This window comes from Oscarella lobularis, chromosome 11, assembly GCF_947507565.1.
Source record: "Oscarella lobularis chromosome 11, ooOscLobu1.1, whole genome shotgun sequence".
In the NCBI taxonomy this organism is placed as follows: domain Eukaryota; kingdom Metazoa; phylum Porifera; class Homoscleromorpha; order Homosclerophorida; family Oscarellidae; genus Oscarella; species Oscarella lobularis.
The window spans coordinates 2,881,378-2,899,685 of record NC_089185.1 but is presented as its reverse complement, the minus strand read 5'-3'; the positions used below and the strand labels follow the sequence as shown (position 1 = coordinate 2,899,685).

General features: G+C 46.5%; 7 protein-coding genes across 19 annotated transcripts; 2 read left to right on the top strand and 5 right to left on the bottom strand.

Annotated features, from left to right (window-relative positions):
• Positions 1 to 1,357: 1,357 nt before the first annotated feature.
• On the top strand, positions 1,358 to 4,922 carry LOC136193148 (neurofascin-like). 4 transcript variants are annotated; one of them, XM_065981955.1, is made up of 11 exons: positions 1,358 to 1,474; positions 1,536 to 1,638; positions 1,939 to 2,253; positions 2,307 to 2,609; positions 2,663 to 2,929; positions 2,980 to 3,285; positions 3,343 to 3,612; positions 3,664 to 3,951; positions 3,997 to 4,107; positions 4,165 to 4,322; positions 4,386 to 4,590. In XM_065981955.1, exons 2-11 carry the CDS (start codon positions 1,539 to 1,541, stop codon positions 4,515 to 4,517), a joined length of 2,250 nt encoding a protein of 749 aa, XP_065838027.1. In that variant the 5' UTR covers positions 1,358 to 1,474; positions 1,536 to 1,538; the 3' UTR covers positions 4,518 to 4,590. The 4 variants fall into 4 exon arrangements, with proteins under 4 accessions (XP_065838027.1, XP_065838028.1, XP_065838026.1 ...); XM_065981957.1 differs by lacking the exon at positions 4,386 to 4,590 and adding exons at positions 4,597 to 4,651; positions 4,716 to 4,922 and having other exon boundaries at positions 1,369 to 1,638; XM_065981956.1 differs by having other exon boundaries at positions 1,368 to 1,638; positions 3,664 to 3,945.
• Positions 4,923 to 5,247: 325 nt separating this feature from the next.
• LOC136193152 (kelch-like protein 20) lies at positions 5,248 to 7,112 on the bottom strand. Its single transcript, XM_065981961.1, has one exon. The coding sequence runs from the start codon at positions 7,107 to 7,109 to the stop codon at positions 5,436 to 5,438; it is 1,674 nt and encodes a 557-aa protein (XP_065838033.1). The 5' UTR covers positions 7,110 to 7,112; the 3' UTR covers positions 5,248 to 5,435.
• A 380-nt stretch (positions 7,113 to 7,492) lies between these two features.
• LOC136193078 (kelch-like protein 20) lies at positions 7,493 to 9,112 on the bottom strand. Its single transcript, XM_065981868.1, has one exon. It carries the CDS (start codon positions 9,110 to 9,112, stop codon positions 7,493 to 7,495), a length of 1,620 nt encoding a protein of 539 aa, XP_065837940.1.
• A 930-nt stretch (positions 9,113 to 10,042) lies between these two features.
• On the bottom strand, positions 10,043 to 11,463 carry LOC136193077 (kelch-like protein diablo). The gene is made up of 2 exons (XM_065981867.1): positions 10,123 to 11,463; positions 10,043 to 10,069 (listed from the first exon to the last, which is right to left on the bottom strand). Exons 1-2 carry the CDS (start codon positions 11,461 to 11,463, stop codon positions 10,043 to 10,045), a joined length of 1,368 nt encoding a protein of 455 aa, XP_065837939.1.
• A 53-nt stretch (positions 11,464 to 11,516) lies between these two features.
• On the top strand, positions 11,517 to 18,308 carry LOC136193153 (mitochondrial tRNA methylthiotransferase CDK5RAP1-like). Of its 10 annotated transcripts, XM_065981971.1 has the most exons (18): positions 11,517 to 11,660; positions 11,718 to 11,821; positions 11,870 to 11,904; positions 11,957 to 12,057; positions 12,112 to 12,183; positions 12,239 to 12,425; positions 12,486 to 12,606; positions 12,665 to 12,835; positions 12,885 to 12,944; positions 13,001 to 13,098; positions 13,156 to 13,211; positions 13,270 to 13,400; positions 13,452 to 13,601; positions 13,655 to 13,798; positions 13,843 to 16,645; positions 16,694 to 17,047; positions 17,124 to 17,172; positions 17,218 to 18,308. In XM_065981971.1, exons 1-15 carry the CDS (start codon positions 11,558 to 11,560, stop codon positions 13,933 to 13,935), a joined length of 1,626 nt encoding a protein of 541 aa, XP_065838043.1. In that variant the 5' UTR covers positions 11,517 to 11,557; the 3' UTR covers positions 13,936 to 16,645; positions 16,694 to 17,047; positions 17,124 to 17,172; positions 17,218 to 18,308. The 10 variants fall into 10 exon arrangements, with proteins under 10 accessions (XP_065838043.1, XP_065838038.1, XP_065838041.1 ...); XM_065981966.1 differs by having other exon boundaries at positions 13,843 to 16,315; positions 16,368 to 16,645; positions 16,694 to 18,308; XM_065981969.1 differs by having other exon boundaries at positions 13,843 to 16,495; positions 16,559 to 16,645; positions 16,694 to 18,308.
• Positions 13,950 to 16,006, bottom strand: LOC136193150 (kelch-like protein 20). The gene has a single exon (XM_065981959.1). The coding sequence runs from the start codon at positions 15,785 to 15,787 to the stop codon at positions 14,081 to 14,083; it is 1,707 nt and encodes a 568-aa protein (XP_065838031.1). The 5' UTR covers positions 15,788 to 16,006; the 3' UTR covers positions 13,950 to 14,080.
• Positions 16,019 to 18,254, bottom strand: LOC136193149 (uncharacterized). The gene is made up of 4 exons (XM_065981958.1): positions 18,169 to 18,254; positions 18,084 to 18,113; positions 17,732 to 18,034; positions 16,019 to 17,677 (listed from the first exon to the last, which is right to left on the bottom strand). The coding sequence occupies exons 1-4, from the start codon at positions 18,227 to 18,229 to the stop codon at positions 16,287 to 16,289; spliced, it is 1,785 nt and encodes a 594-aa protein (XP_065838030.1). The 5' UTR covers positions 18,230 to 18,254; the 3' UTR covers positions 16,019 to 16,286.

The following is an 18,308-nucleotide window of genomic DNA, read 5'->3' as shown; positions in this document are numbered from 1 at the left end:
CCGACAGCGTCGCTCCATTCAAAGTGATGGGAATCTTCGACAGACTTCCCATTTCAACGGAGTCTTCAACTTCAGAGACAGCGTTATCAAGGGTTGACGGTCCTGCAGCTGGAGTACTGCTGTCAGTGCTGTTCAGAGAGCTCGTGTCAACCAACAGCACTTGCACGTTAAACTCCGTCGTTTCAGAAACACTTCGTTTTCGCTTTGAAGACGGAGATGGGTCATCGCTGCTAAAGGGAATCCAATCCAAACCACGGTTCTTCCACGAAAACTTCTCAGCCAAATAGTTTATAAGACTTCCTCCTAAGTTGGAAAGTGCGCCCACTGGTGTTGTTCTGACACCAAAACTGACAAGCCGTTGAACGTTTTCCTTTAGACACGTTATGTCCGTGAGCTGACTAAAACACCCTATCGCCACTTGAAAAAATTGCTTGAGCGTTTTGCTGAAAGCCGTGGAAAATGCTCCACCTTTACGCACCAACCAAAATATTTGCCACACATCTTTACACGGCAAATGGCATACAGACAGACCCGGCTCTGGTGCCAAGTAGCATCCGCGATGTGATTCGAACGCTGTGTCATAGAGATCTTTGCACGTTGTTGGAACCCATGGCCTAAGAAGAGGCACTAACTTAACCTGCAAACATTTGCGAGTAGCATCGATCCAATTTCGAGCAACGTAACAAACTGAGAGTATGTTTCAGAGTAGAGGTTGCAGAATTTCAGAGCATAGCGGATGGCGTAATCGTACTCGGTTCCTGAGCAAGAGTATCTTTTTTCAAGACAGCTTTCGTACCACGAGCAGTTGAGGCCCGATGGGCTCACGCAGTCCGGAGATAAAATATCTGTCTTTACGGGAGTTTCGCCGGAAGAGCAAGAACAGTCCGGATACACTTGTCCAGCTTCCGTATCGTGCTCTTCGATCATGCACTGATAGTAGCACTGCGTCCTCAAGAAATCTTTGCACCTGTGCAATTTTCCTACTGCCGCACTAACGCGTATAATGTAGTCTTTGGTGAGACAGGTGGCCCACTGATAGTCCGTATAGTCCGGCAATTTGACGCATTCTGTGAGTCCCAAGTCGGATTTCGTGTCGCAGTTCGCAGCAGTCGCCCCGGCGGTAGTCAAGCTGAGAAGACACACGACTGTCAACGCACAAACCTCCAATTTTCTCATGATTGCCACGTCGAATCCAACGGTTTCTCTGTGCTCGTGATCGTGTGTTGATATCAACCGCCATGGACGCGGGCGGCGTCTGGTATGCCGCAGACCGAACGTTTTTGAAACAAGGAAACGCGTCACATGTCTATTCGGGAACTTCTTTCTCGTGAGGGGTGGTCTGCTGCCTAGCAACGTAAGATCAATCTTGATTTACGGTGATCGACTCGTGCAGTTTATAATACTGTTATACTGTACGTGCGACCGCACTCCCACCTTCGCAATCAGCTGCTAGGCAACACCACCAAATAAGGAAGTCGTATTATAGTCGTGTTCGAGGTTGCACAACTCGCATTCGGGAACTTTTCTCTTGTAAGGTGATGGACTTCGAACGAATGTGGCGTTATCACAAGGAACGGAGCGGAGAGTCGAAGGCGACGGTTCCGAGGATACTTCTTGTACTATTGATTTACAGCGGAGGTAACAACGGGCCCTGGCATTTAGATCGTAGACGTCGTTTCTCTCGCAACTACGCAAAACGCGCTATAGAATCGCCGAGAACAGGATCCAAGTGTACGTTTAGCTAGCGAATTCGCCTTTACGGAGACAAAACGGTCAGCAGGAAAGCGGATCTGATACTGACGTCACCGAAATGACGAAAGTGCTTATTTTAGCCGCAGTTTCCTCCCTCTTTGTCGTTTAGATAGAGTTAGATTGTGACCTACACCGATTCCAATTTTGTACTTAACTTAATTAATTAAACTTTTCCAATTTTATTAGGTGTGTTTTCCGTCCCCGTTTTTGTGGACGACCCGTCGTCAGTCCGTTCCGTCGTAATCACCGAAGCAGATATCGACTTAGTCTGCTCAACGCAAGATCCGTCGACAATTAAGTGGGTTCGCGATGGCGTGGCACTCGGCCCTGGCGATTCAACCCTCAACATTACCAAAGTTTCTGACCGAAAAAGCGTACTCTATGTACGAAGGGATGACTCTGCTGCGATTGGCCTTTTGCTTGGTGCTTCAGACTTCACTTGTCGAGCAAATGATACGTCTCAAGTGGCGTCGACGAACGTATTTTCGTTCGTTCTAGGAAGTCAGTTTCTTTTGTCTTTGAGCCAATAATGATTTTTTTTTCTTATTACGTAGGAGCGCCGAGAATATCTCGGCAGTCGACGTTGACGTCTCCGTTTTTTCTACAGGAGAATCAGCCGCTCGAGTTATTTTGCGTTTTTTCGGTTAACATCGTTCCGTCGCCCGCTGTGGTGTGGCGAAAACGAAACGGAAATCGTTCATTGGAACTGAATCCCACCCAAGATGCGACTGGGGCTTTAGAAAGAACAGTGTCCTTGATGTTGGACGGTCGTCGAAGTCAAGATGGAACGTACACCTGCGAAGCGAGAAATAGTCTGGGAAGCATCGTTTCCTCTCTGATGGTAATCACAGTCACGTGTAAGTCAAAAAGTATTGTCATAGAAACGATGACGTATTTTTCGTGTGTACAGATTTGGATAATCTGACCATATCATTCACGCCGTCGTCTCGTCGAGTGCTCGAAGGAAATAGCGTTTCCGTGTTAGCAGAAGTCGCCTCGAATCCTCCGCCGTATAACATCACTGTTAGTAAAGGGAATACGAAGAAGGTTACCGTTACTGACACTAAGACATTAAACTATGCATTCCAAGCAAAGAGAGAAGACTCAGGAAATTACACCATCACAGCCAGTCAGCGCGAAGGAACTATCAGCAAAGAACTTCATCTCACGGTTATAGGTAAGAGGAGAGAACGCTGCAAACAGCTTTTCTCCAGTGAGACGATCTAGGTGCACCGACTGGCGTGCAGTTCTCGATGTCAAGTTTGACGAACGAGTCATTTTCCTACGAATGGTCGATTGGCTCCGATGGGAACAGTCGCATACAGAACGTGACCATGTGCTGTAGTCAAACTCCGATTCAAGTCATCGAACCCACCATGTGCGGACGCATGTCTAGGACGATGACCAATCTGTCCAAGGCTATGGATACGTTAGGAGGACTGCGCCCGAACACGGAATATTATTGCGCCCTATTTGCGTACAATGAAGTTGGCGTGACAGGAAGTACGGCGAAAAGGATTAGAACCAAATCAGGTAAGCATCACTTCCGGCTCACTCAATCAGATATAGAGAGACACGATGTTGTTATAGCTCCGGGAGAAGCAAACATCACTTGTAGCTCAATACAAGAGACATCTCTATTCCTAACATGGACTGTATTCAACGGAGGCGATGCTATTGGGTCATACATTGTAAGATACCAACCCACATCGTCTCCAACGAATTGGAAAAGTCTGACAGTGGACGTCACTCAAACCCAACTAAAGAATTTAACGGAACAAACGTCGTACGATATGGAAGTCGAAGCGGCAAACGCCTACGGAACTTCAATAGGTCGAGTAACATGCTCAACACAGTGTGGTCAGTTCAATAGCATTTATTAATAATAAGGATAAATTTCTTCTTTTTTAGAAGTACTTCCCGAGTTTCTTGCCGACACTGTGGTCGACGTCGACGAAGGGCAAGCGTTTCAGCTGCGCGTCGATAACAGATGCGGCGGCGTTCGAGACGTCGAAGTGTCGCTGTGCTCAGGTGAAAGTCTTCAGTCGGAGTTCAGTTCACATAGCAGTCGAGTCATCTGGGTTAACGTCACGAGTCTGCGAGAACCCGGTGACTACTGCATTAACGTTAAAGTGACAACGGGGAGCAGTAGCAGCGTCGTTACGTCGACCGTATCTATTCCTGAACCGCCAAGTACAAGTAAGCGATTTAGTCTCTGAGTTTTACCTGACTCCGTATGTGTAGGCGATGACGATATAAACCTTTTGATCATTATAATTCCTTGTGTCGTGGGTGCGGTGCTTATTATTGTGGTCATTGTGATTATCATCTGTTGCGTTAGAAGGAACAATAAGGGTAAGAGATGACAATGATTTAGTCTGTAAACTTTATATATAGAAACTTGGTCGACAGGTGAAATGACATTTGAAGTGAGAGTGGAGGAAGTAGGAATGCGCCATACTGAGGCTACGACACCTGGAAGCGAATCGGAGTCCAAATCCCGAGACGTATACGCGTCGACCGACAAATCGACGTCATCAGTACCTGAAGACGACGAGGGAGGCAATAGAGTGAGTATAAATAATAATAATTATTGTCACGGATAATTGTTCGAAATTCCTTACTTCGTTCAGTACTCTCAGGCATCCAACGTAATTACGTACGCTGAGTTAGATTTACCTAGCGGAGAGGACAGGCCTCCTTCAAGGCGTTTTGATCATCATACTGATTATAGTGAAATATGGGCTGTAGAAACTGACTTATAGTTAGAGCACCAAGCTAGCTAGCGTCGCAAATATTTTTTTGTCTTGATTCAATGATCATATCCTTGTCTTTATTGTATAGAAGAAATAGTGGGGAAGTTCACATCGTTGTCACCTTGCTGTTGCTAATTACTGAGGTATGAGCGAATTATCACATGACTCTCCCATCTGACCCTCTCTGTTTTCCCCCTCACCTCCTAGCGTTCGTCGTTTTATCGTTTGTGCGTTACTCAAGACATCCCATGGAATTTCTAGAATGATTACGGGTTAGTCCTGGTTGGCGGTTCTCGTTTTATGCATTTTTAGTGTAGGGATATATAGGCTAGATCATCGGCTTTATTTTATCGGTTTCAATTTCTATGTCTTAACGAGTAGGAGCGTTTAGGAATCTCGATATAACAGATTTTGCGGGGGTATCTCTGTACACGTGAGATCAATTTTTTGGAGATGGAGTATATCCGTTTCTCATATCCAATGGCCAAGCTGTTCTCGTTTTTTGCAGAGACTGAAGCAGTTGTGCGACGACTACACTCACAAATGTGCGACCGCAAAGGCTATTGTAACTAACGTCCGCCTCGTGAGAATATCTCTGATTACACGACTAAAGGTAGACGATCCCATACGTTAACATATAGAAAGTTCAATTTTTTTGGATGCCCTCTTTCGTCGCGGAATCATAAGAAAATTCTAAAGTCATCTCTGCCTAAAACTTCGCATAAAGCGGATGCACCTGAGTCCAATTCTTGAACTAAATAGCGGACACAACAAATAATGCTTCTATAAAACCTAGACTACTGCTCAAGAAGAAGCTGCTAGAGACCGACACAAGAAATGCCAGATTGCAAACTACGCTCATAATCAATGACACGAAATCAGGGACAAAACAAAGATTTTTCTATAGGATACTAAACTACTGTAAGTTCAGAACATCAGCTTTCTGTCCACGACTGCGCATCCGAAATCTGTGATGTCGTCCTTTCTTTCGAAGGCTCTACAGTGCCATCTGTTTACTCGTTCCTCGTAAACAGCAACTTGTTGCTCGCAATTTTCAGAACCTAGCATAAACATCCTCTTGCTGTCAACATCGTAAGCTAGTCCAAAGCAGTCCGAAAGTGGAAAGAAATTTTCAACGAAAGAGAAACGCTCGCTGCGACCGTCGAAAATTAGGGCACCATTATTACACCATTTCCATGGATAAATGTATACTCGGTCTCCCATGGTGGCGTATAAATTACAAGGATCCAGTAGTGAGACGTATTCATTTGGCAAGTCTCGAAAAAGCTCAAGTTTACACCAACGATCTTCCCGTGGATCGTACATCTTATAGCCCAATTCACAACCGCCGGTAAAGCCAATTACATAAATCTTGTCAGCCACCGAACATACAATGTAGCTGTCATCCTGAAAGTCACTCTGAGAAACGGAAACGGGTGCCCACGCTTTCTTCTCTGGATCAAACACTTCACAGCCCGACTTACAATAACTGTTGCTGATACCGTAGATGCGATTGGTACAACAAACTATTTCGTTCACTGCTCTTGAAGTAGACATAGGTGGCACGTCGTCCACCCATCGCCGTTGTTCAGCATCATATCGCTGAACAATTCTACTACTACAATTGAATGACGTATAACCACCGAAAGCGTAAGTCACGTCACAAGATGTCGCAATCCTTGAGGAATACGTTCCCACTGCCAGGGAAGGAAACGTACTCCACGTGTCGCTGTAGGCGTCATATATTCTAGCTTCTTTGCTAACTGTTTCTGGTTCATTGCTTCCCCCGCCGGCAACTAGTAGAACCGCGTCGCATCCGAGCTGACGCCGAATGGTCCCGCCGTCTGACGAGTGATAATGGGACACCAAGTCGAGACCCGAAAGAACGTCCTTCGATTCGTCAAAATCAGTTAGTGGAAATCGGACGAATTTCGACAGCGCTTCGACGTGACGTCGACGAGACGCCTCATCGTGCTCGATCCACTTATGCAAAATATTCAGAAATTCGCCTTCCGATTTCACGCGGATATCGCCCCGAGATAAAGTCCTGATCACGCGTTCGAACGAAAGCGAGAGAAAATCCTCGCTCTCCGCCACAAGAAAAAGATTTCGCGCCGCAAAGTCATCAGCAATTCGGAGTAAATCCGAATTACCGTATTTATCCGCAACAATCCCGATGCTGACGCAATTGGAATGGTCCACGTGGTCTTTGAGCCAGTCGCTGCACATTCGAACGAGTTCGTCCATTTGAATATATTGAGCCGCTTCGTAAAGAGATAGAACGTTCTCAGCGGATTCAGGGCATTCGGTTTTTCCTCTGTAGGCGTATTCGATTAGCATCTTCATTGCTGCTCCTTCGACGTTCCGAATAGCGACGTCGTCGTCGGTTCGGTTGCGTTCGCTCTCTAGAAACGCTCCTCCGAACATTGCACTAAAGAAATCGCTGGCGGAAGCGAGTATTATTCTGTGCGCTGGAAATCGTTGACCGTCTTCGGTGCAGATAACGACGTCGCACAGATAATTCGATTTTCGATAAGAGTCGATCGTTGCCATTGCAGTTTTCGTTTTTCCGCGCGTCTGGAAAGCGATCTTTTTTACCATCGTGCTGCCGGGGTTTTTTTCTGTCGCGCTCCCGTATATGTACGGATGCCGTGCGGGACGTAATTTTGGGCGTGACCTGTTCCGTTTGGTAAGCCGGTACAGTTCACTTATTAGAGTCGATGGAAGGCCCGCGAATCAATGCCCAACAATTTGGTCAATAGTTATGAGAGAAGGGCGGCCAAAGAGAAATATTCCATCACAGTTGGGATTCTCGATAGAAGTGTATAAGTTCTCTTTCGTGGGGACAGGTTCCATGGCTGGCAGAGAGACTCAAGAAGAAGCTGCTAGAGACCGACACAAGAAACAAACTACGCTCATAATCAATGACACGAAATCAGGGACAAAACAAAGATTTTTCTATAGGATACTAAACTACTGTAAGTTCAGCACATCAGCTTTCTGCCCACGACTGCGCATCCGAAATCTGCGATGTCGTACTTTCTTTTTCTACAGTACCATCTGTTTACTCGTTCCTCGTAAACAGCAACTTGTTGCTCGCAATTTCCAGAACCTAGCATAAACATCCTCTTGCTGTCGACATCACAAGCTAGTCCACAGCAGTCCGAAAGTGGAAAGAAATTTTCAACGAAAGAGAAATGCTCGCTGCGACCGTCGAAAATTAGCGCACCATTTTTACGACATTTCCATGAATGAATGTATACTCGGTCTCCCATGGTGGCGTATAAATTACAAGGATCCAGTAGTGAGTAGCATTCATTTGGCAGGTCTCGCAAAAGATCAAGTTTACACCAACGGTCTTCCAGTGGATCGTACATCTTATAGCCCGATTCCCAACCGCCGGTAGCGCCAATTACATAAATCTTGTCAGCCACCGAACATACAATGTAGCTGTCATCCTGAAAGTCACTCTGAGAAACGGAAAGGGGTGCCCATGCTTTCTTCTCTGGATCAAACACTTCACAGCCCGACTTACGATAACTGTTGCTGATACCGTAGATGCGATTGTTAGAGCAAACTATTTCGTGCATTGCTCTTGAAGTAGACATAGGTGGCACGTCATCCACCCATCGCCGTTGTTCAGCATCATATCGCTGAACAATTCTACTACTACAATTGAATGACGTATAACCACCGAAAGCGTAAGGCACGTCACAAGATGTCACAATCCTTGAGAAAAACGTTGCCACTGCCAGGGAAGGAAACGTACTCCACGTGTCGCTGTTGGCGTCATATATTCTAGCTTCTTTGATAACTGTTTGTGTTTTATCGTATCTCCCGCCGGCAACTAGTAGAACCCCGTCGCATCCGAGCTGACGCTGAATGGTCCCGCCGTCCGACGAGTGATAATGGGACACCAAGTCGAGACCCGAAAGAACGTCCTTCGATTCGTCAAAATCGATTAGTCGAAATCGGACGAATTTCGACAGCGCTTCGACGTGACGTCGTCGCGACACTTCATCGTGCACGATCCACTTGTGTAAAATATTCAGAAATTCGCCTTCCGATTTCACGCGGACATCGTCCCGAGATAAAATCCTGCTCAAGCGTTCGAACGCAAGCGAGAGAAAATCCTCGCTTTCCGCCACAAGAAAAAGATTCCGCGCCGCAGTGCCATCAGCAATTCGGAGTAAATCCGAATTACCGTATTTATCTGCAACAATCCCCATGCTGACGCAATTGGACGCGTCCACGTGCCATCTGAGCCAGTCACTGCACATTCGAACGAGTTCGTCGATTTGAACATATTGAGCCGCCTCGTAAAGAGATAGAACGTTCTCAGCGGATTTAGGGCATTCGACTCTTCCTCTGTAGGCGTATTCGATTAGCATCTTCATTGCTGCTCCTTCGACGTTCCGAACAGCGACGTCGTCGTCGGTTCGGTTGCGGTCGCTCTCTAGAAACGCTCCTCCGAACATTGCACTAAAGAAATCGCTGGCGGAAGCGAGTATTATTCGGTGCGCTGGAAATCGTTGACCGTCTTCGGTGCAGATAACGACGTCGCACAGATAATTCGATTCTCGATAAGAGTCGATCGTTGCCATTGCAGTTTTCGTTTTTTCGCGCGTCTGGAAAGCGATCTTTTTTACCATCGTGCTGCCGGGTTTTTTTTACCCGCGCCTCCCGTATGCGAAGGATTCGTCCGTGACGCTGCGTTCGTTCTCTGCGCGATCTGTTCTCAAGGCGCACCGCCTCTTGTCAACTGCTTTTCAGAGAGACGCTGCAACGGCAGCAAGTCGTGGATTAGGGTCCGAAAAGGTGTAGATCGTATGATCTGCACCGTTTCTTACTGTTATCTTCAGTCTATTTTCGAAGTGTACGGATGCCAAATGAACGTGAGCGACTCTGAAGTTGCTTGGTCAATTCTGAAAGTAGAGGGATTTTCGAGAACGAAAGAAGCGTACGACGTGAACAAACTGTTCCTCAACAAGACGATATTGTATAGGCGGACGTAATTTTGGCCGTGACCTGTTCCGTTTGGTAAGCCGGCACAGTTCCTTAGAGTCGATGAAAGGCTCACCAATCAATGCCCAACAAAATTTGGTCAATAGTCTTGAGAAGGGCACCCAAAGAGAAATAGTCCATCAAAGTTGAGATTCTGGATAGAGTGTATAAGTTTCGTGGGGACAGGTTGCATGGCTGGCAGAGAGACTCAAGAAGAAGCTGCTAGAGACGGACACAAGAAATGCCAGATTGCAAACTAAGCTCATAATCAATGACACGAAATCAGGGGCAAAGCAAAGATTTTTCTATATGATACTAAACTACTATAAGTTCAGCACATCAGCTTTCTATCCACGACTGCGCATCCGAAACCTGCGATGTCGTACTTTCTTTCTCTACAGTACCATCTGTTTACTCGTTCCTCGTAAACAGCAACATGATTCTCGCGAATTTCAGAACCTAGCATAAACATCCTCTTGCTGTCAACATCATAAGCTAGTCCACGGCAGTACGAAAGTGGAAAGAAATTTTCAACGAAAGAGAAGCGCTCGCTGCAACTGTCGAAAATTAGCGCACCATTATTACGACAATTCCGTGAATGAATGTATACTCGGTCTCCCATGGTGGCGTATGAATTATAAGGACTCAGTTCTGAGTTGTATTCATTTGGCAGGTCTGGCAAAAGCTTAAGTTTACACCAACGGTCTTCCAGTGGATCGTACATCTTATAGCCCAATGTCAAACCGCCGGTAGAGCCAATTACATAAATCTTGTCAGCCACCGAACATACAATGCAGCAGTTATTCTCAAAGTCACTCCGAGAAACGGAAACGGGTGCCCACGCTTTCTTCTCTGGATCAAACACTTCACACTTCGACAGAAGATAAGCGCTCTCACTGATACCGTACGTGCGATTGGTACAACAAACTATTTCGTTCATTGCTCTTGAAGTAGACATAGGTGGCACGTCGTCCACCCATCGCCGTTGTTCAGCATCATATCGCTGAACAATACTACTAGAATCTCCTCCGTATGACGTATAACCACCTAAAGCGTAAAGCACGTCACAAGATGTCACAATCCTCGAGGAATACGTTCCCACTGCCAGGGAAGGAAACGTACTCCACGTGTCGCTGTTGGCGTCATATATTCTAGCTTCTTTGGTAACTTTATTTTTATAGCAGCATCTCCCGCCGGCAAGTAGTATAACCCCGTCGCATCCGAGTTGACGCTGAATGGTCCCGCCGTCCGACGAGTGATAATGGGACACCAAGTCAAGACCCGAAAGAACGTCCTTCGATTCATCAAAATCGATTAGTTGAAATCGGACGAATTTCGACAGCGCTTCGACGTGACGTCGACGCGACACTTCATCGTGCACGATCCACTTATGCAAAATGTTCAGAAATTCGCCTTCCGATTTCACGCGGATATCATCCCGAGATAAAATCCTGCTCACGTGTTCGATCGAAAGCGAGAGAAAATCCTCGCTCTCCGCCACAAGAAAAATACTATTCGCCGCAATGCGATCAGCAACTCGGAGTAAATCCGAATTACCGTATTTATCTGCAACAATCCCTATGCTGACGCAATTGAACGCGTCCACGTGGCGTTTGAGCCAGTCGCTGCACATTCGAACGAGTTCGTCCATTTGAATATAGTGAGCCGCCTTGTAAAGAGATAGCACATTCTCAACAGATTCGGGGCATTCGATTTCTTCTCTGTAGGCGTATTCGATTAGCATCTTCATTGCTGCTCCTTCGATGTTACGAATAGCGACGTCGGTTTGGTTGCGGTCGCTCTCTAGAAACGCTCCTCCGAACATGGTACTAAAGAAATCGCTGGCGGAAGCGAGTATTATTCTGTGCGCTGGAAATCGTAGGCCGTCTTCGGTGACGACAACGACGTCGCATAGATAATTCGATTCTCGATAAGAGTCGATCGTTGTCATTGCAGTTTTTTCGCGCGTCTTGAAGGCGATCTTTTTTTCCATTGTGCAGCCGGGGTTTTTTTTACCCGCCCTCCCGTATGAGAACGATTCGTCCATGTCGCTGCGTTCGTTCTCTGCGCGATCTGTTCTCAAAGCTCACCGCCTCTTGTCAACAGCTTTTTATAGAGACGCAGCAAGTCGTGGATTTGGTCGAAAAGGTGTAGAGATCGTCGTCTTTTGATCTGCACCGGCGTTTCTTACTGTTTTCTCTTCAGTCTATTTCGAAGTGTACGGATGCCAAATGAACGTGAGCGACTCCGAAGTCGCATGGTCAATCCTGAAAGACGAGGGATTTTCGAGAACGAAAGAAGCGCACGACGTAAGAAAGTCATCTCCTCTAATCATGACCAGAACAAGATCTTTATAGGCGGATGTGATTTTGGCCGTGACCTGTTCTGTTCGGTAAGCTGGCGAAATTCACTTCCCATTACCCCACGAATTGATGTCCATATAGAGAAAATGCAGAACAGAAAATTTGGAATCGACTAGACTATTTCAATAGTCTTAAGAAGAAGGCACCCAAGGAGAGATCTTCCGTCAAAGTTGGGATACTGGGTAGAGTGTATTAGAGCAACTCGTTGTACTGTGACCAAGTGTTCATGCAAAAAGGTTGCATGGCAGAGAGACTCAAGAAGAAGCTTCTAGAGACGAACGGCTTAGTCGACTTTGTTGCTGGACCAGGTACGTAAAGATGTGGGCCAACCCATTATCCGTGATTATGCTTTTTCACATTTAGATGCGTACAGAGACTTGCCTTCGTTATTGACCCTAGCTGAAAGTGGTCAAGAAGCCAGTGAGTCTTCAAAGTCAAATCCCTGTCAAATCTTATTTATTTTTTCAGTGAATGTTGCACTGTCGATGGAAGAAACGTATGCTGACGTGACGCCCTTGAGATTCAATACAGACTCGCCAACGGCACTCCTGTAACGCGTACTTCGTTTTTTTTGTCTGGCTAGTCATTGCGTTCCCATCATCATCCTCAGATCCATAATGCGCGGTTGCAATAACATGTGCAGTTTTTGCATTGTGCCGTTCACCCGAGGACGAGAACGAAGTCGACCGTTTTCATCTGTTATAAGAGAGTGTCGTCATCTAATAGAACAGGTAGTAGACAGACATAATGTGGAGAGTTTTCTTTCCTATGTGAGTTGTGTGCACATAGGGTGTAAAGGAGATAACTCTTCTGGGACAGAATGTCAATAGCTATGGGGACAAGCTCGAGACTAGCGACGTTTCGTCGGATGACGTTGAATTGAGTCGAGGTTTCACGGAGATCTACAAGAGACGAAAGAGGGGGTTTCGATTTGTTCATCTTTTGGATCAAATATCGAAAGTTGATTTTTTACTGCTACTTTGACTCGGCTCAATTTTTGCTTTTTTAGATTAATCCGGAAGTGAGAATAAGGTTCACTTCACCGCATCCAAAGGATTTTCCAGATGACGTAAGACTGACGTTATGACTTCTCAGAAAATAATCATGCTTTCTATCTTGACACAGTTACTTCAACTGATTCAAAGTAGGCCGAATTTGTGCAATCACATTCACCTTCCCGCTCAGAGTGGAAGCACGAGCGTTCTCAAGCGAATGAGACGCGGGTCAGTTATTATAGGAGACAGATAAAGGATTTGTTGTGCGATTTTTTAATGGATTAGATACAGTAGGGAGGCGTATCTTGATCTGGTTCAGCTAATAAGAAAAACAATTCCTGGTACGTATAGTATACCCTTTCTCTCGACTTTGGCAATGGTCGCATTTATTTCGAACAGGTGTTCACATAAGCAGTGATGTCATTGTTGGATTTTGCGGAGAGACTGACGAGGAGTTTCAGGACACGATGTCTCTGATGAATCTCGTGCAGTATGACATGGCGTACATGTTTGCCTATAGCATGAGACAGGTTAGACAGCCTTTCGCTTCAGCACAGTACAAGATAAAGGACAATCTATAGAAAACTCATGCTTATCATAAGCTAAACGACGACGTGCCTAAGGACGTGAAACAGAAGCGGTTACAAGAGGTTGTGACTGCGTTTTACTCTCTGGCGGAGAAAAAGCAACGGGAAAAAATCGGCCAACGTCACTTGGTGTTAGTCGAAGGGGTGAGAGTAAAACAGTCGATTGACTGAGCGTTTTATATGTCTGTTCTCGGCAGGCGAGTAAGCGATCAAAGTCCGATCTTTCTGGAAGGAATGATGGGAATATTCGCGTCGTTTTCCCTGACGTCACGATGCCTGATAAATTGACGTTTACTGGGGGTCATGCGAGAGCGGTACCCGGGGATTACGTCGCTGTTGAAGTGAGTGGTAATCGTATACGTTTCATAAGGAAAGTCTCCTTTAGATAACAGACGCGACGTCGATTTCGCTTCTTGGAAAGCCTTTATGGAAGACGTCTCTAGCGGAGTGGTCGGCGGAAGAAGCGACAGGTCGGTGAGCACCTTAGGTACCTCTAAGTGCGTTGTTTTGTTTTATAAATCATGTGTGCACTACAAGTCCCTCCAAGGAAACAAAGGCGTACAGCAGCAACAAAAGGATAGACAGAGATAAACAAGAAAACTCTTCAGGAGCTTCCTGAACACCTAAACATAGTCCAACATCAGCTTTCTCTCCACAACTACGCAACTGAACGAGTCAAACCCTAAATCTGGGCAGTCTCTTACGTCCCACCTGTTAGCTCGTTCATCATAAACAGCAATTTGTTTATCATTGAACATGTACATCCTCTTGCTTTCAAGATCATAGGCAAGCCCATAGCATGTCGAAAATGGAAAAAAATCCTTTACAAAGGAAAACGAGTAATCGAGGCGGCGGTCGAAAATTAGCGCTGCACAGTCGGGATTATAGCCGTCCTTAATATATAATCGGTCTCCGGTGGTGACGTAGAGGCAACGCCTCATCATGTCGATGAAGTCTTGTTGACGAAAAGACTTGAACTTGCACCAGCGGTTTTCTGATGGATCATACTTCGTATATCCGAATTCACCATAGTCTCCCTCACAGCCAATAGCAACAATTTCATTTTCCAGCGAGGCTAATATACATGAGAGAGCATTCTCAGGACAGGAAACGGGGATCCACGTATTCTTCCCCGAATCAAACACTTCACATATCATCTCGTCCTCCGCCGAGGTTTTTGTACCGATGCTCATACCGTAAATGCGATTGTTACAACAAACTATCTCGTGACTTGTACAACTCATACATTGCACGTCATCTACCCATTGTCGTTGTCCAGCATCATATCGCTGAACGATTGCAGTCTCGACATCTACACCCGCGTATTGATCCGAGTGAACTTCGGTATAACCACCAAGAGCGTAAAGCACCTCATTTGAAGTCACGATCGTATGCCTACACATTCCCACTTTCAAGGAAGGAAATGTAGTCCATATGTTGCTGTTGGGCTCATATACTCTCGCTTCATCGCTCACATCTTTGCACGTACAAAAATCATATTCACTGCATAAATTACTCTCACATCGTTTCCACTCCAACCCACCAGTCACAAGCAGGACGCCGTCGCATCCGACTCGACGTTGACAGGACCCGCCTGACGAGCGATAATGGGAGACCAAATCGAGATCCGAAAGAACGTCACTCGATTCTTTGAAATCGAGCAACGGAAAGCGAACGAATGTGGAAAGAGTTTCGACTTGAGCTCGACGAGCCTCTTCATCGTGCTTCATCCACTTTTGCAGAATCGTCAGAACCTCGTCTTCGACCTTGACACCCAATTCATCATGGGATATAATCCTGCTCAGGTGTTCTGCGGAAAGGAGTAGAAAATCCTCGGTCTCGGCCAAAACGGAAATGGTCACGGCAGCCAAGCGATCAGCAATTCGGAGTAAATCCGAATCGCCGTATCGATCGCCGACGATTCCCATGCTGATGCAATTGGACTCGTCCACGTGGCCTTTGAGCCAGTCGCTGCATCTTCGAAAGATTTTGTCGAATTGAATGTAGTGAGCCGCCACGTAAAGAGATACAACGTTCTCAACAGATGCAGGGCATTCTGTTCTTCCTCTGTAGGCGAAATCGATCAACATCTTCATTACTGCTCCGTCGACGTTTCGAATAGCAACGTCGGTTTGCTTGCTCTCTAGAAACCTTCCTTCAAACATGGTGCGAAAGTATGGACTCGAGGCGGCGAGAATTATTCGGTGAGCTGGAAAGCGCTGTCCGTCTTCGCTGATGATTACGACGTCGCACAGGTAGTTTGACATTCGCAGTGAGTCAAGGCTGCTTAAATGGCCGCTAGTCTCAAAAGCAATCGTTTCGTCGACCATGACGTTTTCACGCGGTTCAGTGAAGAGTCCCGGATTACCAACTCGGATCACGGAACGCGTTTTCTGACTGGTGTAGCTCTTAGTAGCACTCGTGTTGTGTTATATGCTAAACTGGAGTAGATTCTCAAGGTTGTGTCCGTTCAGACAGAAGAGGCCCTGGCGACTCGTCGGAGTTCTTCTGTCCAGGGCGAAACGCGCAACCTCAGGCGGGCTGGCGACTTTCTGATCAAATTGACGCAGACGTCGTTCGATCGCATTCTTCCGAAGAATGGCATCGACATAAGTGCGATTAAAAAGAGGTCATGCAAGCGAATCGTAGATTTACGTGCACTGCGACCCTCTTTTATTACCGGTATCAACTATTGAGAAGACAATGACTTAGAACGGACAGACAACGCAGCAGACAGTTGAGCAGAGAAACGATGCAATTCTAGACAGAACGAAGAAAGTGTGGTTTGGGGGTCGATCGAGCTCACCGCAACTCGGTTTCAATCAGGATTCATCCGCACGGCTGTGAAGATGAAACAGGTACTGAAAGTAGGTGCCTTGTTTCCATTTGGCTTTGAAGCACCGAAAACAGGCTACTCTCGGAGACTCCATCGCTATCGCGTGTGCTCTCAGCAAACTCTCTAGCATCTTCTTGTTCATCTTTTGAAATTCCGTACAAATGAATCGTCGCTTGATTCAACTCTCTGACGCGTCTTTGTGGTAAGGCCCTGTAGACTGACATGGGCAGGTCAATAAGCCCTCTCTCCACGTTATACACTGAAGAACTTCCGATGTACGAGACGCCAACGTCGTCGGGCAAATTACAGATTTGGAGAACGCGTCTTGGTGTCACTTCTGTCGCATTCATGGGCGAGTCGAGGTTTTCTTTGAAGGCCGTGCTATGATCGCTGCTTTTAGCTTGCCAGTCAGCCCACAGTTTGTCAATGAAGGCGTGGTGAAGAAAGAACTCCGGAGCGTCTGCCGCCGAGAGCGAGCACATCGTTGACGTTTGTCCAAAATTGCAGTGAACAGAATTGTGAAAAATGCGAAGACGTCTTTCAAAGTACGCGAAATTTTCTGGAGGATTCGATTGAAGGCGAGCGATTGCGATGAAATCTGGAAAGGAAGCAATGCGATTGAAATTTCGTTGAAGACACTGACCACCGGGAAGCGTCCACTGACTGTACCGAAATTTCCCGGTTCGCACGCATCCGTCGTACCACGATCCATTACCGCCGAAGTAACTGTTACGCCACATTAAAGATGAAAAAGGTTGGTCTTGTCTCCAATCCCAATAGGGAATGGTTATTTCGGGATCAACGCGGCGAAGAAGATTTTCGTACTGCAGTAGATACCATCGATGCCACGGAAGAAATTGTTCCTTTCTGTGGATTAAGGTAGTATTGAAATTCTCCCTATGTTTTCTCAGTAGATTCTCGTAGTCTGTCTTATATGGAGCAACGGTGGAGACGGTCACAACAGCGTCAATATAACGCTTTTTTTCGCTCGCGGATAGTGACAGAAAGTCTTTGCGTTCACGCAAATTTCCTGATGCGCAAGGTAAGCAAACGACTCCTGCATCCTCGCTGTGTCCACAGTTGTGGTTCCCCCAACCATCGAATGAACAGTTCTCAAGGCTTGACTCGTTGCCGCTGCACCGGACGTCATCCATCCATATAGGTCCACTCCCCGAGCCAAAGAAAGCCCTGTTTTTGGGCTGGCCATTGGAATATCCCAGTTGGCGGCAAACTACGGCTGCATTGTCCGAATCCCATAGATCGTCGCAGACTGTGCCCCAACGATTATCTTGAAACACCTCGACTCTTCCTTCGTAGCGAGACGCACCGTTGACAAGCCGGATCTGAAAAGAGTTTGAAGGTAGGGAAGTGGTCGTCTGCGAGCCTAAGATAGACTATAGAGTCTTGTGCTGATCCACTGCATGCCCGCTAATCTCACCGCATGAAACTCTTGCTGCTTCTTTGCCGTAACTGCACGTTGGAGACTTCGCTTGACTTTGGAAATCGCAGTCTCTGATTCGTGATTCTGTGCCTTGGCATGCGACGTTTACTCTCCAAAACGCACTAGCTCTTGAGACGTAGCGGTATCCGCCCAGTCTCTGCCCACTGGAGTATCCCAGTTGTCTGCAGACTACTATCGCATCTTCCTGTTCCCACGAATCGTCGCAGATAGTGGCCCATTCGCCGTGCAAGTGTATCTCGACTCTACCTTCTGAAGAGAGCGATCCACCTGTCAGTCTTACTATTGAGAACAGTCAGTCAGAAGAACTGAAGAAGCTATACTGACAAACCGTTTCCTTCATTTCCGTAATACCGTTGGCCTAAAATTCCGTGCATGACAGTGAACGACGGCTTAAAAAATGCCGAGCCTTATACCTCTGGAATCTCCTATGTGCAACGCCAGAAATGCCACCATGACGAAAGTAACTGCTGCCATCGTGAAGTTGAGTTTTTCAGACACCGGTCAGGGAACAAGTGCCTATTTTACAAAAATCGCATCAGGATATAGCGTCTCA

Excerpts from the sequence above, each read along its gene's own strand:
- LOC136193148 (XM_065981955.1), top strand. The coding sequence starts at position 1,539 with ATGGACTTCGAACGAATGTGGCGTTATCACAAGGAACGGAGCGGAGAG. Across the intron at positions 1,639-1,938 it reads ACTATTGATTTACAGCGGAG|GTGTGTTTTCCGTCCCCGTT; the intron begins GTAACAACGGGC and ends CAATTTTATTAG. Across the intron at positions 4,108-4,164 it reads CGTTAGAAGGAACAATAAGG|GTGAAATGACATTTGAAGTG; the intron begins GTAAGAGATGAC and ends CTTGGTCGACAG.
- LOC136193152 (XM_065981961.1), bottom strand. The coding sequence starts at position 7,109 with ATGGTAAAAAAGATCGCTTTCCAGACGCGCGGAAAAACGAAAACTGCA.
- LOC136193078 (XM_065981868.1), bottom strand. The coding sequence starts at position 9,112 with ATGGCAACGATCGACTCTTATCGAGAATCGAATTATCTGTGCGACGTC.
- LOC136193077 (XM_065981867.1), bottom strand. The coding sequence starts at position 11,463 with ATGACAACGATCGACTCTTATCGAGAATCGAATTATCTATGCGACGTC. Across the intron at positions 10,070-10,122 it reads ACGCCACCATGGGAGACCGA|TTGCAGCGAGCGCTTCTCTT; the intron begins GTATACATTCAT and ends AATTTTCGACAG.
- LOC136193153 (XM_065981966.1), top strand. The coding sequence starts at position 11,558 with ATGTCGCTGCGTTCGTTCTCTGCGCGATCTGTTCTCAAAGCTCACCGC. Across the intron at positions 11,822-11,869 it reads GAACGAAAGAAGCGCACGAC|GCGGATGTGATTTTGGCCGT; the intron begins GTAAGAAAGTCA and ends AGATCTTTATAG. Across the intron at positions 13,602-13,654 it reads ACTTGGTGTTAGTCGAAGGG|GCGAGTAAGCGATCAAAGTC; the intron begins GTGAGAGTAAAA and ends TGTTCTCGGCAG.
- LOC136193150 (XM_065981959.1), bottom strand. The coding sequence starts at position 15,787 with ATGGTCGACGAAACGATTGCTTTTGAGACTAGCGGCCATTTAAGCAGC.
- LOC136193149 (XM_065981958.1), bottom strand. The coding sequence starts at position 18,229 with ATGGCAGCAGTTACTTTCGTCATGGTGGCATTTCTGGCGTTGCACATA. Across the intron at positions 18,035-18,083 it reads TTACGGAAATGAAGGAAACG|TAAGACTGACAGGTGGATCG; the intron begins GTTTGTCAGTAT and ends TGTTCTCAATAG. Across the intron at positions 17,678-17,731 it reads AGCAGCAAGAGTTTCATGCG|GCTCGCAGACGACCACTTCC; the intron begins GTGAGATTAGCG and ends AGTCTATCTTAG.